Raw genomic sequence first — 16829 nt, 5'->3', positions numbered from 1 at the left:
TTTTTTGTGATATTAATTCCGACTTCTATACGTAAAATAATTTCAAGAACATAAGTATTTTCAGTTGGTTGCCATATTGAGATATTATAATATGCTCTCTGTCCATCAACACGGAATTAAGGATGTTGCGTGATTGTCAAAACGGTAAACTTGCTTGAAAGATAATCTTACTGGGCATCGTCTGTCTCGTTTTTATATATCCTCCTTTTGCTTGTAGTTAGGAAATTTGTCATGTCAACAAGAGAGCAATTATATGCGAGTCATACCTTTTTTTTTAAATTCAGGCCAGGGTTCCAGCACTTAGTATTCGAATGGATAATCTCAAGCTCCCGAATGAGAATGCGCCTTTACATCTAGTATTGGGTAGACCTCATACAATAACTGTGATATCCCAATTAACTAAGCCAAACTAGAGGGTTTTATGGTTACTCAAATGTACATTTTCCATGAAAGGACTTTATAGTAAATTCATTCTGCTCCTGTATATATGATCGAGAATTAGACAGTGTCTGTATTTTCATATGGCCTCGAACTTTGGTTGTTCTAGGAACCTGCAATTCTTTTATAGTGAAAAATACGAACGAACTTTATGTTGGTAAATCGCGGACCCCTGAGATTTGCCACTGTGCAATAAAATTAAATTTTGATTTTTTTTCTTTATCTGGCTGCCATGAAATAAATGAGAGAGAGAGAGAGAGAGAGAGAGAGAGAGAGAGAGAGAGGAGGGGAGGGGCGGGGGGGCGGCGCGGCGGAAGCCCTAAAGATGCAGATGAATACAGCTCAACTGCATGCAACGTCGAAGCAAAAGTCCATGCAAATTAAGCTTCAGTCCTTCATGTCAGAAGCGAGTGGGCACATGCACGAAAGAGGAAGACCTTTTCTTTTCTTCTTTGTCAAAGGCCCACAGTTGGAGATTGCATTTAAGCGCCTCAACACGGTTTTCAGATGAGAAGATGGGCCAAATTTAAGAACCCTCCTCAATCTTTAGACCGACGCTCACTCCTATATAAACCCCTCTCTTGTGCCCCTACTTCTCACCAAACAAATCAAGATCTCTCAAAGAGTTCGATTAAACAGCTTCGCATTTAAGATGATCACCTACAAGTTGCTTCTTCTTGTGCTCCTCGGTGCTCTAGTTTGCACCTCTGGCTACTCCAGGGTGCTTTTGGGTGAGAAGGTGTCCTTTGAGGAGAAGAAAAACTTCTTCCGCCGTCTTGGATACGGTGGCGGCCTGGGTGGTGGAGGGGGCGGTGGCTTTGGAGGCGGTGGCGGAGGAGGATTGGGTGGTGGTGCAGGTGCTGGTGGGGGAGCTGGCTATGGTGGAGGAGTCGGTGCGGGTGGCGGTCTTGGCAGCGGCGGCGGTCTAGGGGGAGGTGGTGGAGGGGGTATTGGAGGCGGCGGCGGTGGAGGATTAGGTGGTGGTTATGGTGGGGGAGCTGGTGGTGGATATGGCGGTGGGGCTGGTGCTGGTGGTGGGATAGGTGGCGGAGCTGGAGGAGGCGGTGGTGGAGGGTTTGGTGGCGGTGGGGGTGGTGGTCTAGGTGGAGGAGCTGGAGGAGGGTTTGGTGGAGGAGCTGGTGCTGGTGGAGGAGCTGGTGGTGGATTCCCTTGAAGATTGAGAACCAAATATAAAGTTATCTTTCCAAATGATTGCTCTATGTTTTGCTTATCTAATGCTTAAAATGTGAAGGCAAGTGCGGTCAACGAGAACTGTGCTTTGGTCTTCTTTTTGCACCTAAAATTTTATCTTTTTAACGTCTAAATAAGCTTTTTCCGGCAAATCAATGTACTCGACATGAGTTTCGCAGTAATTATATATTTATTATGTGCAGATTGTCTGTCTCTTCTATCTCTCAAATGCATAAAATTTTGTTGGCGGACTTGTTGAAAGGTTTACATGGACCACGAGAAATTGTCAGAGCAAAGTTCGGATACCCCACGTCATAAATTGCAATAATGTACTAATTATCATACATCACACGCACCAAAGAAAGAAATAATAGTTTGGCAAAGTGGTTAATAATTGAATCTCCCAGGCGTTCTTATCATTTGGTACATCTAAGTCCATGGCTTATTTTAGGTTCCCTCGGAGCTCTGGCAATGGAGTCCTATTTAAAGGAATAGGAATCTTTGTGGTATAATCAGACCCATTAGGAAAAGAAAAAGAACACTTCCTTTTATTCCATTCTGTGAATGTTTCTCCATGGCTTTGTCCAAATATGCAGGATGCACATGTGAACAATCTTCCTTAGTTTTACGAAACAGTCAGAAGATGCTGCTCAACCCGGATGAAAGCTTTGAAAATGATGGAGTCCCCGGAAAGACACAAGCACCACACCAGCCGAATTAAGGCGCCGGTTCAAGAGTTTCATTCCCATCTAAAAAAATAAAAATAAAAATTGTGTAGGACAAATTTGCCAAGTCAGCAATGAGATAGTTCAATCAGAGTGCGTTAGACGGTTCAACCCACTAGCGATTTTGCGAAAGCAACACGAGCACATCGAGCACTTGGATCTAAGAAGAATGTACAAATCGCAGCTACAAGAGCTGTGCAAACCAGCGATCATGGAGCTTGCTAGAGTGCGCGTGCTATGAAAGAAGGCCCCCGACCACGTGCTAACTAGAGTATGCTAAAGGACGTTTGACCTTCCACACATCCTACTTAACTAAGAGATGAACTAGGTCAAGAAACAAAAACCTTCTTACAGAAAAACCTGGTATTGCAGCATTATCCATACATAGAAAGTGTTTTGCTAGAACGAGTCAATTGGTCATCTAGATTCACTCAAAATTTAATGTCTCCGTTAACCCCAAGATTTCGCTAACATAATATAAAGGCTGAAACAGAATTAAATCATGGTATCTAGCTTAAAACTCTACTTTTCCCAAATCACGTTGGAATCAAATCAATCCAACTTAAATAATAGATATATTCAATTGGAAGAAACAAATCAGGAAATCACCTAAACGAACGTGGGTTCCAACTTGACCGGCAAAGAGTTTCGCCGTGGTAGTGATGCCTGTCACGACCTAAAAAATAAACAAGTTAATTTTCGGGCTAATGGATTATCAGGTTAATTAATTAACTAACCTAACTCGGACTCTCCCAAGTCCATACCAAATCGCAACTTAAGGTTCAAATGATTAACATGCAATATATTTTGAATTTGGAGTCGCCACTAATCATTTTCGGTAGGTTGATTAGAAACCTAAATAAAATAGCGGGAGAAAACTATCTTATTTCCGCGAACCAGAGATTTTGAATTCGGGGATTTGGTTACGCTAGATTACTCTAACGCCCTTTCGGTACCATTTTCATGAAAAAATATTTGATTTGGCAATTTTGATGGATTTTACTTGAAATTCAAAGATGCAATTTTTTTGGTTTTTTCTTCTTTTTTATGGGGATGTAAAACATTGAACTTTGTACGATATACACCATGGGTGATTTAGAAAGAAAGAAAACGCAGCCAATCACGAGTATTTATAAAAATAAATTAACATGTAATGATGCTAAATTTTGAGACACGTAACATGTCTAAAATAAACAAACAAATGTTCACACCAAACGATTACATTTTTGTAGATCGAGATGGAAAGAGTTACCTTCTATTACACAAAATCTTACTCACGTACACGTTATGGCTTCCTTCAAGATCTCGGAGTTGGAAGAACGTGGCTATCGTCGAAAAAGGCAAGCAGCGGCGTTGTTGGATGGCGAGAGGCGAAGTACGTGTCGGGACTCATCAAAGATGATGCTCGACTAAAACTCTTTTCTTCACTCTCAAATTTTCTCTTCCAACTTTTCTCAAGAACTCTATTTTTCCTCTCTAAAGAATTTCTCTCACAAATTCTCTCAATTCTCTTCCACTCTAAAACTCTCTCAATTCTCTTTCACTCTAAAACTCTCTCAATTCTCCTCTTTTTTCCCAAAAAACTCTCTCCCCTTTTATAGCCAAATTTCTCCATCATCTTCCCTTCTTCATCTTCTCTTCATCATCTTCTCTTCATCACCTTCCCTTCATCATATTCATCTTCTCTTCTTTATCTTCCCTTCACCATCTTCCTTTCATTATCTTCTCTTCTTTATCTTCTCTTCATCACCTTCCCTTCATCATCTTCCCTTCATCATCTTCCCTTCTTCATCTTCTCTTGGTATTTGCAATGCGATCCCCGAAGTTTCAAGTATTTGCAATACGGTCCACGAAGTTTTAAGTATTTGCAATACAGTCCCTGAAGTTTCAAATCTTCTCGGTATATTTTTCCATCCCGTGCCTAGTCTAGACGCATGCTAAATTAAGTGTTCCGCTTGCCCAATTATATGCCAATGCAATGTACGCTAAAAATAAATATATGAGATGATTTTTTATAATTTTTATGCAAAAAATAGATTAGTCAAAATTTAGGCGTCAACAGCTGCCCCTCTTTGAGTGGAGGCTCGTAGAGGTTCCGCTCAAAGACAAAATTGAATCCGAAATTTTGACAAGTGCAAATTATGGATGAACTTTTTGGCGGGAGTTTTAATCCCATTTTTTATGTAATGAAGTGATGCATGATATGCGAGACCAGTAAATAACATGTGTCAAAACTTCTCATTTTTCATGTTAGAGAAACTCTGCACATGGATCACATACAAGAATACCTGTTTTACCAAATTTCTCGTAAGCTAATGGTTCTCTTAATTTCCAAGCTTCTTTTTGCGGATGCAAGGATTTTAAGGTATCGGTGCCTTATCCGTTATCGAGACTTCTCCCTAATGCAAGACAGCGCAAGATATGTGTGTCGTTTGAGATCACAAGAGCTACGTCGTTGTGAGTCGAAAGAAGTGAAATCAAGTTCACAAGAGCTACGTCGTTGTGAGTTGATTAAATGTCGAAATCGCCGAGTGCATATGTCTTCACGATTCGACAAAAGGAATCAAAATCATAAGAGCTACGTCATTATGATTTGGTTTGGATCAAAACCATGGGTGCTTATGTCTTCATGATTTGATAAAGGAGCCGAAAATCATAAGAGCTATGTCATTATGAGCCGACTAAAGGTCAAGATCACCGGTGCATACGTCTTCGTGATTCGAGACCGAAATCATAAGAGCTACGTCGTTATGATTTGATAAGATGTCAAGATCGCCAATGCATATGTCTTCACGACCTGACGGAAGAGGCATACTGCCCGAATTGAACAATGTTTGATAGGAGCACCATTGAATGGAATCGATAAGTACAAAAGGGGCATATTGCCTGAATTGAATCATAACAACTATCATCAGAAGAGTTGTTAATTTGAAAAGGGGTTCGGAAAACTTACCCGGGTTCTCCAAACGATTAATCAAGGAACGAAACAGATTGCTGTATCGTACCTGGTAGGCATTTGCCAGCAAAACTTGCTCATTCAATAATCCTTGGATGAATTTCGAGACCTTGGGAGGGAACTCGAACATCGGGAATGTATTACGTATCATAGAATGTCGGAGGTAACACACACAAACATATTCAACAATGAGTATAATGCAATCACTCATACTATGGTTCATGCGTAACCATTCTGTCAAGTTTGCATTACCAATTTTGTCCAGGGAGGTTCTCACATGACGAATACCTCGAATGTGAGCTGAATGGGGGGACTTCAGTCCGAAAGGGCTTTCTCTCACTCTCGAGAAAAGCTATTTATCCCGTCTCTGCAGGATTCAAGAGAAATCACTCAATCTTTCCATCATCGCATTCGATAAGGATCCAAGTAATCTCGCAATTGATACGACCGAGCCGATCCGGAGGTCTTGATTAGGACCGTAATGAGGGCTATGTCAAAGGTTTACAAAGGGGACTCTAGTTGAGTCAAGGCTGCTGAAATGAATTTCTTTATCATCTGCTCCGGATTTACAAGTCAAGAATCCCGCAAAAATGAGAGAGAAATAATCTTGCTCGAACTTCTTCGAGTGATGCTTAAAATCATTTAACTCTACGTTAACTCAAGTGCCCTAATCGAAGAGACTTTGGATGGTTATAACGTAGGCTAGGATTGGGGACCGAGGAACGAAAAGGCTCGTTTTGGCTCATAAATTAAATGAGAAGGGGCTTGACGTTGGTGATCGTCGCCGACTAGTCACCGATCATGGTCTTCCGGAAATGTCTTCGAAAGAATTCCATCATTGAATGAGGGATGGTAATTTTCTATTGAAAATTGCACTTTACAAACCGATTTCTTGGGGAGTCTTCTTCACAACAAGTGTCTGTCAAGGATTTGCAAGAGACACAATGCAAACATATACATGGAATTTACAACTTAACATGCAAAAATGTACATTCAAAATTCAGAAGTACTTTACAAATGAATGTGCATTGGCCTTACTTTTGGTAGGCACTTTGCTTTTCCTATGCTCGAAATTTTCATATGAGATCGGCCTTTGCTTTTCTTACTCCCGACTCTCATTTTTCTTTTTTCTTCTTTTTTTCGAGAAGAGATTTCTTTTCCTTTTTCTTTGAGAGCTCTTCGACATCTCTTTATTTTGCTTTTTTTTTTTTTTTTTTTTTTTTTTTTTTTTTTTTTACAATCCAATGATTTTTAACCAGGAATTACAACAAACATAAACATTTACAAAGAAAAATTATGTAAACATAAAAAATCTAGCATACAAGAAATGAGTCCATTCGGGAATTCTCTCGTTTGACCCGACCATCTCCAATTCTAATCCTTGGGAAAATGCTATCTTCGTCTTTGGAATGAGCAAATGATCACCAACAGGGGTTTAAGAAATGAATTTGCAGGCTCAAGTGGGCTATGCAAAGAATGAAGTGTATAGATAGAGAAGTGAATGCTCTTCATCATCCTAAGGCACTTGAACTAAAATTCGAGTATAAATGCAAAGAAACACCCGAAGATTAATGTTAGTCCGAGCAAGAAAATTTCTAACCATTTACCTCGTGTTCTTTGCTAGAATTAACCCGTCTGGACCCCGATGTGGAGTGGTTCTTGACGGGGGTAAAGAAATGAAACCATTGCTCAAAAGGGGTAATCAATGGATCACCTATAGTGTTTAGATAGAGAAATGAACGCCTCCGTCACTTCGGTTATCGTACCTTTCGCGAGAAAACTCTTTACCTCGGGGAATGCGGAATTTTGCCACCGTTCATCTCGCCTGAAAAAATTGGACGTGTTTGGGAAATGATTGCCTTTCATCATCCTGTCATGCCCCATTCCATACATTTGATGTATCTTATGTAGTTCATGTTCCTTATTCAGAGTTGGTAAATTAAATACGAGGAACAGTCATGCACAAACTATGCAATGTATGAGTGTTTTCGAGCATATAAAATGTAGCAACTTTTTATCTTGGTGCAAGCACGTAAGAAAATTCTTAAGGGCGTGAATTGTGAGTTGCCCCTGCTCATGCAAATGAGTTGCAAAACTTCATTATCTAGTTTGAGACATGAGATTGTCAAAGGCTCCAGGAATTTCTCATTTCATTAATTTTTCGGGAGAAGGGATACTTCCCTATCCGGAAAGGCAATGACCCCGTAAAAATCAAAAGGGAAAGCGTCAATGTACGTTCTCACGTTCTAAACGAGTTGAAACGATACCGCTTTACCCTTGTACGTATTCCTTGCAAACTTTGAATTGAAAAGATCAATTCATCTGGATCGATCGTGTGTCGGGGATGTTATCTCTCCAGGTTACGTAAACCATCTTGGCTGAGTTTCAATCGGCACTGAATCGCGAAGCAAAAAAGTTTTTATTAATCTTTGTACATTGATGCCAAATCCCAGGATCGAACCCGGGATGCCTCGGACCACCGTCATTCCCCCAACCACTAGGGCGCGTGGTGATGTTGGCGTCCATGGTTGGTTCGTTTTTTGCTATATTGTTCTCAAAACAGTTGGCAATCCCCGGTCGAGAATAAAATAAGCATAATTTAGAGTTTGAAATGACTAAGAGCCAATTGGGACGATACGGAGTTACCCATCTTTGAGCCCGCTTGGCCTTTTACTCGTATTCTCCCAAGTAAGGCTATTCGGAATTTCTCTTTATGGGCGTTCAGAGGCGTCGTCCACAAATTGATTTGCTATAGGCCTAGCTTAGTAAGGAACTTACGCATTTGACAAGAGAGGAGAAAATTCGTCCTTTAACTCTAGGCAAATTCTAGACAGTTAGAAAGTAAAAAATATCCCACGTAGGGGAACTATACATGGAATTAAAGGAATATTCATGCGAGATTAGTTCCACCTCTCTTGCTGGCCACTTCAACGATCAACCGATTCTGTCTTGGACTAAACACCAACAATCGTTGTTTGAAGACCCATAATAACTTGCTTCGGATCACGGCTACCGGAGGTCCTTCATTTCCAAACAGGCTCATCAAGGTAGCAAGCTCATCATCAAAGTAATCTTCTGATTTTTCGAGCAATTGATACTCGAATTGGGCATTGTTACTTGCTAACACCGGTGACAGATTGCCGTGAGCGATCTGACTCCTTAAGCTTGAGCCTCCGTCGTTGCTCGGGAACTTGTAGGGATGATCAACCGGTCTGCTACTAGAACCACCAGCGGAAGGTTGGTATGACCTGTATTCTTGATTGGGAAGTGGCCGGGTACCTTTTGCTCTGTAGATTTTCCCGGAATTGATCTTCCAACCAACTCTGGTCCGGTCGCCTTGGTCCCAAGCTGCATCGTGCTTCCTCGGCTTATCTCTAACCCTTTGAAGGTGATTTGTGACACTTTGCATGGTGAGTCCGTCTATATTCATCATTTTATGTACAGCCAGTGGTCGTGCTGAATTGATTCCTAGCTGTCGAACCGCCTCAATGAATATAGAATGAAGCTTGGCGGACCAAAGGGGCCTTTTCTTTTGGACAAAATCGTCGTCGTCGGCTTGGTCGTGGTTTTTTTGTACAAGTAATTGCTTCCTTACAAAGCATGCTGCCAAATGTTTTGGAGCACTTGAACGCAGACCGGCTTCTGCAGGACGTCTCGAGCACCATGCGATATGGCCCTCGTTATGAACTGCTGATCATTACTTGCTGATACTACGATGACCTGTATGTCCAACTCGAGATCAATGATCTTTAAGAGATCGAAACCGTCCATGTCGATCCCTACGACGGCTGTGACGACGATGTCAAAATCATATTTGTACTGCCTCGCACTTGTAAGGCATCCGTTGCTTTCGCATTAGCAAAAACCCCGTACATGCAACTTCTCAAAGATAGCAACGAGGATTGAGAGGGAAACGGGGTTGCCATCAATGACCATGACTCATGCAGATCTTCGGGATAGGAAGGTTCCCATACTTCCGCTCGGAATGAACGTGTTTTTCTTTTAAAACCTTCCATATGTAGATCAAAAATGGCTGTTTCGACCGGTAGACCGAGCTTTAGATGTTCTCGGACTTGCAAAACAATCCGTCCGAAAATCACAAAAGTGATGGTGGTCTTTCGTGACGAGTTCCGTGGTCATTTATAAACTTTTTCTGATCCGTTAGTCTCGCATATAGGTTCTCGCTTTTTCTACGAAAGAGGACAACTTTTTCTCTCCTTTCGGTCTTAGTGTCTTGGATCCATTTCGTAATAACTCTTGCCTCTCACTCAATCTGTCATCTTTTTCCTTTTCCGATATGTAGGAGCCCTCAAATCTTTTCGCTTTCTCTATGAACGAGGCGAGTTATTTCCTTCCTCGGATCTTTTCGGTTCCCCCCTACGAATGAGGCGAGTTATTTCCCTCCTCAAATCTTTTCACTTCCTCCCGAGGCGCTTATTTCCTCGAATCTTTTTGCTTTCTCTAATAACGAGGCAGCTATTTTTTTCTCAAATCTTTTTGCATCTATCTATGTGAAGGCTTTTAATGCTTTTCCTTTCGGCGTTCAATCAAATCTGACAAAGAATTCACGCATTTAAGCATGAAGATATTTGCGGATAGTACTTGTTCTTTGCCCCTTGATTAACTCTAGGCGTAAAAGGAAGAATGTCTCACATGGGGACTTTGTAACAAACAAGACATTCATTCACGCATGTCTCTACTTCTCTTGAGAATTCATAAGGGCTAGCTAGTAATGCTCGAAAGAGTGATATTTTGAAAGCCCATAATAAAAACTCAAGCTTCATGTAGGCTACGTATTCGGAGTTTCATCGGTGTTGAATTGGCCGATCGTGACATCGGGGAAACTCCAATTGTAGTGATGCATGTCACTTCCCTCGAAGGGCATCGGTTACGCCTCCGCAAGACCGACTTTCCGGGATGTATCCCCAACGAAATCCGATTGTGCGAGAACTTGCTCGGGAGGATGAATCGATAAATGAGCATTTTCAATGCTCGGATGTGGCTCATCAAGGAACATGCCACCAAAGGTGATGGGGTTGCTGCGAGACATGGCAAATAGCGATGTTAAGAGCATCTCTATACCTCTTGATCTCTGCTCGAAGCTCTTCATTTTCTTCCTTTAGAGACGCAAGTTCATGACTTTCACTTCGAACCTTCACTCGGGCCCGCTTATTTTGAAACCAAAACCTGACCTTCAAGGGCTCCATTCCTAGCTTCCGGCTCAACTCATTTTTTCGTTTCCCGTTCACGTAAGGGCACTCCTTGAAGGCAGCTTCGAGCTCTTTGATTTGATGTTTTCTTTTAAGGGGTTGACTACGGCTGCTACCGCTGCTATTGTTGTTGCTGTTATCGAGATATTGAACTTCACCGCCAAGGGAGTTGGGTTTTACGGCTTCTGCGCTGGATCCGGCCTCGAAATTCAGCGGTTCATTCTCGGGGATGTCTAGGTTGGTTGCCTCCGGTAAGTGCTTGGTAGCCTCCAAACATGTTGGATTGAAATACTTCTTACTGCTTTTTGTTCACTCTACTCTCCGCTGTATGCTTACTCTCTCCAAATTCTTTTGAGTAAACATGCATGTTCCGTAGCCTCCCTTTTAACGTGGATGAAAACCACTAAGCCGGTGCTTCTCCCAAGATTTTGTGTTTCCCGCTCTGTCTTCTTCATTTCCTTCCGACACGGTGGGACCCTTAAATCTTTTCTGCAGTATGCTTGTCCCTCTTTTAATATGGCGGAACCTTTAAGTCATTTCGCAACTTTTTCGAATTCGTGAGCCTCGAGATGGTAGATCCGTGATTCACGGACGAAACGTCTGTAGTTTCACCCGGATAATTAACTCGGCCCCCACAATAATTATTGCTATGACTTTTCCTGCCCTTTAAATTAGGATTTAACGCCGAGATGATCATCGCTTTCATATCTTCATCTCCAACCTTCTAAGCACTCTTTCGCATCCATTCTTTTTCGCTTGCTTCAACAACAATGGCCTCCTCCCCGCACACGTCTTCTCGGCTGAGGTTTTGGCCAAATGGGAGAAACTTTATAATCTCCTAGGCCAGGGCTACTCTTATATAGCCAATCATCCGGAGGTCGAAACTGAAATTCGTCTTATGTTTAGGGATATGGATGCTACTTCTATTCAAGGTACCAAGTTAGAAGAGGAATATAGGATCTTCCCTACCCTCTTCACTAACTTCCCGGAGGCTTACAATCACGCTCATCAAGATGTTACTTTGGCCTATCTTGTGAGGGCACGCTATCGGGACCGGACGGATAACTTGGTGTTGGCCGGTCTTGTAGCCGACAATTATAAGAAGGCCCTTGACTACGGTAATGATCAAGTTTCCTTGCTGGTTCGTGAGAGGGGAAACTTGGTGGAACGTTTGGCCATGTCTCGGACCATCTTTGAGCGTGATCCGCTCAATATTGTTTTGAAATTCCAATGCACATGGCTGGAAGAAAGGATGGACGATCTGACCCTGGATATAGCCCGCGGGAGAATGCTGATCCATGACTTGGAATCTGCTGTCGAGTATCACGAGGACAAGGTAGCCGAGCTTAAAGAGAAATGTGAGCTCCTCCTCTTTAAGCTGGCGGATCTTGATTCTCGAAGCGATCGGTGTAGGCGGAGCATCAATTGTATGGAGGACCGCTTAAGCTCCTTTGTGATGCTCATTAGGGCTCGGTTTTGGCTTTACGTTCCCACCCCGATGATCTATTTGTAAGGCTTTACGATGGATGAAACGAATGCAAGTTTTCACCGATTTCATCTTGGTCGTCATATTTTTTCGCAAGATAACCCCTTTTACTCTGTGAATATGTAAATCTCACGCTACCGATGGCTAATTCAATTGGGCCGGAGAGACCCCCCATTCGAAACGATCTCTCAAAAAAAATTGGTAGCGATGAAACAAACGAATGCCCAAATGTGAACAACTTGTGAATCAGTATTAATATTATAACTCGATTATGAAAACATCGGAGTAAATCAAGTATAATATTTCTTTACGAGTCGAATTCACTGGGTTGGTAAATACACGACCATCCATCTCGGCGAAATCAAAGCACCACCAGGGAGCACCTTCTTTACTATATATGGACCACCATAGTTTGGAGCAAACTTCCCTTCCGGGAGTGGGACTATTGGCAACAATTTTCGCAAGACCAGGTCATTGATCCGAAAATATCGAGGCCGAACTTTTTTGTTGAATGAATTAGCAACCCTTTGCTGATAACACCGGCCATGACATATAGCCTTAATTCTCTTTTCATCGATCAGATTCAATTGGCTTGCCCTCTGCTTTGGATCCATTCGACTTCCGTCAAAGATAGCTTGAGACAAGATACGTAAGGAAGGAATTTCCACTTCAACCGGTAGAACAGCCTCCATTCCATATACAAGAGAATACGGGGTTGCCCCCGTAGATGTCCGGATCGAGGTCCGATACGCCATAAGTGCAAATGGCAACCTCTCATGCCAATCGCGATAATTCTCAGCCGTCTTCGCTAAGATTTTCTTAATATTCTTATTGGCGGCTTCTACCGCTCCATTCATCCGAGGACGATATGGGGAAGAGTTCGGATGCTTGATCTTGAATTCCTTGAACAATTCGTCCATTAGCTTGTTGTTCAAATTTGAGCCATTGTCGGTGATTATGGCTTCAGGTGAACCATATCGAGCGATGATATCTCGACGGATAAATTTCACGATATTTCGTGGCCGTGACCGCTAAATAGGATGCGGCTTCGATCCATTTAGAGAAATAGTCAATTGCTACCAAGATGAATCGATGCCCATTGGATGCTTTAGGATTGATAGGGCCAATAACATCAATGCCCCACATAGAAAACGGCCATGGTTCGATAATCGATGCAACTCATTCGGAGGGACATTAATCTTGTCACCATGAATCTGACATTTGTGACAACTCCGGACATGCTGAATACAATCTCTTTCGAGCGTGAGCCAATAATAACCCAACCTCATAACCTTCTTAGCTAACATGTGGCCATTCATGTGTGGACCACGAATCCCTTCATGCACTTCCATCATCGACGAACGCCTCGGTTGAATCAACGCATCTTAGCGGGGACGGAATCGAATGATCGCTTGTATAAATTTTCTCCATTTAAGAAGAACTTCGAAGCCATCTTCCTTATGTACTTTTGGTCGAATACGGTACTTTCTTCAGGAACCGCTGCTTCGAATATAAGTTTTGATGTCATGGTACCACGGCTTACTATCGGGTTCATCGATCACGGCCATACAATATGCCGGCTTTTTTAATACCTCGATTTTCAGTGGGTCAACCTCAAGTCCATTGGCGATTTGTAACATTGAAGACAAGGTAGCCAATGCATCGCCGAATCGATTATGAGTCCCGGACAGATACTCAAATGAGATATCCTCAAATTCCTCCACCGGTTTATCCAGATACTCATGGTAGGGTAGCAATTTAGCATCTCTCGTCTTCCACTTTCCAACAATCTGAAGGATAATCGGAGCGGAATCTCCGAACACCTTGAGTCGGGCTATCCCCATTTCAATCGCAGCTGCGGACCGAGGATGCATGCCTCATATTCCGCTATATTATTTGTGCAAGGGAATACCAATTTTGCGGCCACGGGATAATGTCGACCACCTGGAGATATCGAACCGCGCCCGTGCACGATCCCGATAAATTGACAGCTCCGTCAAAATACATAGTCCAGATGTAATCTTCCACCGACATGATCCGATCCTCGGAATAATAGGCATCATCATCTCGTCCCGGATTTTCAGCTAGGACATCCGCTATAGCCCGTCCCTTGATTGACTTTTGGGACAAATATTGAACATCAAATTCGGAGATGAGGATCTCGCCATTTGGCAAGTCTACCAATCAAGGCGGGTTGATTAAGCAAGTATTTGATAGGATCGCACTCTGTCACCGAAGTACCTGGTAATGCAAGGTATATTGCCGAAGCACATGCGCAAGCACTGGACTAACGCCGCACATGTTTTCTCGCTTCGGTGTACTTCATTTACTGAAGTGAATTTCTTGCTCGATAATAAATGGCTCGTTCTTTTCCATCCTCCTCGCCTCTCTTGTGCTAACATAGCACCCAAAGACTCACTAAGGATTGTGAGGTAGAGGATTAAAGGTTGCCCCGGTGTTGGAGGAATAAGCACGGGTGGACTCATGAGATCTTTGCTTGGTTTCCCAAAAGCTTCTTCACATTCGCTATCCCATTGGATTAGCGCATTCTTCTTTAACAGCTTGAGGAATGGCTTAGCGGTTTCTGATAACCGAGAGATGAATCGAGCAATATAGTTTAGCCTGCCCATCGGACTTCGAACTTCTTTAACCGTCGTCGGCGGCTTAAGCTCACGAATAGCCTTGACTTTAGAAGGGTCGACTTCAATACCCTTATTGCTTACCACGAATCCGAGCAGCTTGCCCGAGCTGGTCCCAAAGACACACTTGGCGGGGTTGAGGCGTAACTTGTACTTTCGGAGTCTATCGAACAATTTATTGAGCGTTTCGACATGATCTTCTCCATGCCTTGTTTTTGCTATCATGTCATCAACGTAAACCTCAATCTCATTATGCATCATGTCGTGGAAAAGGGCAACCATGGCTCGTTGGTAAGTAGCTCCAGCATTTCTGAGACCGAACGGCATCACCCGGTAATGAAACATTCCCCATGGTGTGGTGAAAGTGGTTTTCAACTTGTCATTGACATTCATCGAATCGATTGTACCCGGAGAAACCATCCATGAATGAAAACAATTCAAATCCTGCATGCAATCGTCAACAAGTACGTCGATATGCGGGAGGGGAAAATCATCTTTAGGACTGGCCTTATTCAAATCTCGATAATCGACACGTGACCCGAATACGCCCATCCTTCTTCATGACCGGGACTATATTGGCAACCCAATCGAGAATATTCTCGTAGTCTCAAGGAATCCGACGTCAAGCGACTTCATGACCTCCTCTTTGATCTTACGGACCACTCCGGTGCGGCCCTCCTTGACTTTTGCACCACCGGCTTAGCCGAAGGATCTATCGGCAAACAATGTTCGACAATGGAACGGTCAAGACCGGGCATATCTGCATAGGACCAGGCGAAAATATCCTGGTAATCCTTCGGGAGCTTAGTCAAGCGCTCGATCATCTCTTTGGAAAGGTTTGCCCCGATCTTAACTTCTTTAGGGTTTTCGCATCGCCTAGGTTGACCGAGACGGTTTGTTCACCGGTCAAGGGCTTGATCTCCTCATGTCGTTCGAAATCCCGACGAATTTCCTCATAACTGGACTGCACTCATCTAGGTCGTATACTTCTGAATCCACTAGATTTCCCTCCTCATGTATCCCCCCGAAACATAAAGTAACAAAATCAGAAAAACAAACAAGGTTTAATTGCGGTGTTTTTTTTTTTTTTTTTTTTTTTTTTAAGAACTTTATTTATTTATTTTTTGTTATTATTTTTTTTTTTCAAAACCGTGGGACATGAATTCTTGAAGAAGCCCAACCCTCGGTTCTTACCATGATGACAAACTTGTTGGTCGTTGGTTATCGTCATCGGGTTGGTTTGGGATACTTCAACAAGATTCGAAAAATAGTGCAATTTTATTGATATGAAATTACATCTTCTAGGAAAAAATTCAAGAGTGCAACACGTAATAGAAATCCCAATGTGATCCAAAACCTAAAGGAAACAGAAAAGGTCCCACGCAGGGGATTGCATAAACATAAAGATGTTACTCCGAATCTAAACCCTCCAGTGGATCATCACATATGGCATTGACGAATGATTTGGAAGGTTTAGGTGCTGGGTAAGGTTCCTCTTCATGCGCTCCGTCTTCGGATATAGCAGCAATGGTTACATCGTCAAAACAACCCGGCGATATCGAAGACCCCTTCATCCTCTTCGGACCCTATTGGCTCAACTGGAATATCTCGGTCCTTCGGTGTGTCGGGGAACACAATCCCCAAGTCTTCTTCGAATTGGGTCAAATTATCGTAACCTCCAACCACTCCAAATGATCGGACAGTGGTATATAGAGGTGGGGGTAAAGGGTCGCATGCCGCTTACCGCGACCCATTACGCCTCTTTTATGTCCACGTCCTCGACATCCCGGACCGGCTGTATGAGATTGGCCTTTGGGTTCAATTGGGGTGCGAATCCCTTGGCCATGTCGACCTAAACCCATACCGGGTTTGAAGTCATTGCCAACCATTATCTTAGCCACCATAAGAGAAGTGGCTGATATTTCGGAAGCTGGCAAAGGACTTTACGGTGATGCATGGATAGTGTGTACTATCTCAAAAGCGTGGTAGGAATCTTCTTCAACATGAGTCGGCTCGATGTAAGGGATGGCCGTCTCATTGAAAATCTGGTGATCTTCCTCCCCATGGACAAATACCAACTTCTCGTTCGACCACGAACTTAATTTTCCGATGAAGGCTTGATGGGACAGCCCCGGCATTATGAATCCAAGGTCGGCCTAAGAGAAGGTTAAAGGCCGAAGGAAT

At 42.9% G+C, this 16829-nt stretch overlaps 2 protein-coding genes across 2 annotated transcripts in view; one reads left to right on the top strand and one right to left on the bottom strand.

Moving 5' to 3' along the window:
- The window catches only part of LOC115749925 (DNA mismatch repair protein MSH5), a 94491-nt gene that overhangs the window by 26062 nt on the left and 51600 nt on the right, over window positions 1-16829 (bottom strand). The window lies entirely within an intron of this gene.
- Window positions 1051-2028, top strand: LOC125313811 (glycine-rich protein 5-like). The gene has a single exon (XM_048274379.1). It carries the CDS (start codon window positions 1091-1093, stop codon window positions 1610-1612), a length of 522 nt encoding a protein of 173 aa, XP_048130336.1. The 5' UTR covers window positions 1051-1090; the 3' UTR covers window positions 1613-2028.

This window comes from Rhodamnia argentea, chromosome 2, assembly GCF_020921035.1.
Source record: "Rhodamnia argentea isolate NSW1041297 chromosome 2, ASM2092103v1, whole genome shotgun sequence".
NCBI classification, from domain to species: Eukaryota; Viridiplantae; Streptophyta; class Magnoliopsida; order Myrtales; family Myrtaceae; genus Rhodamnia; species Rhodamnia argentea.
This window is presented reverse-complemented; position numbering and strand designations above follow the sequence as displayed.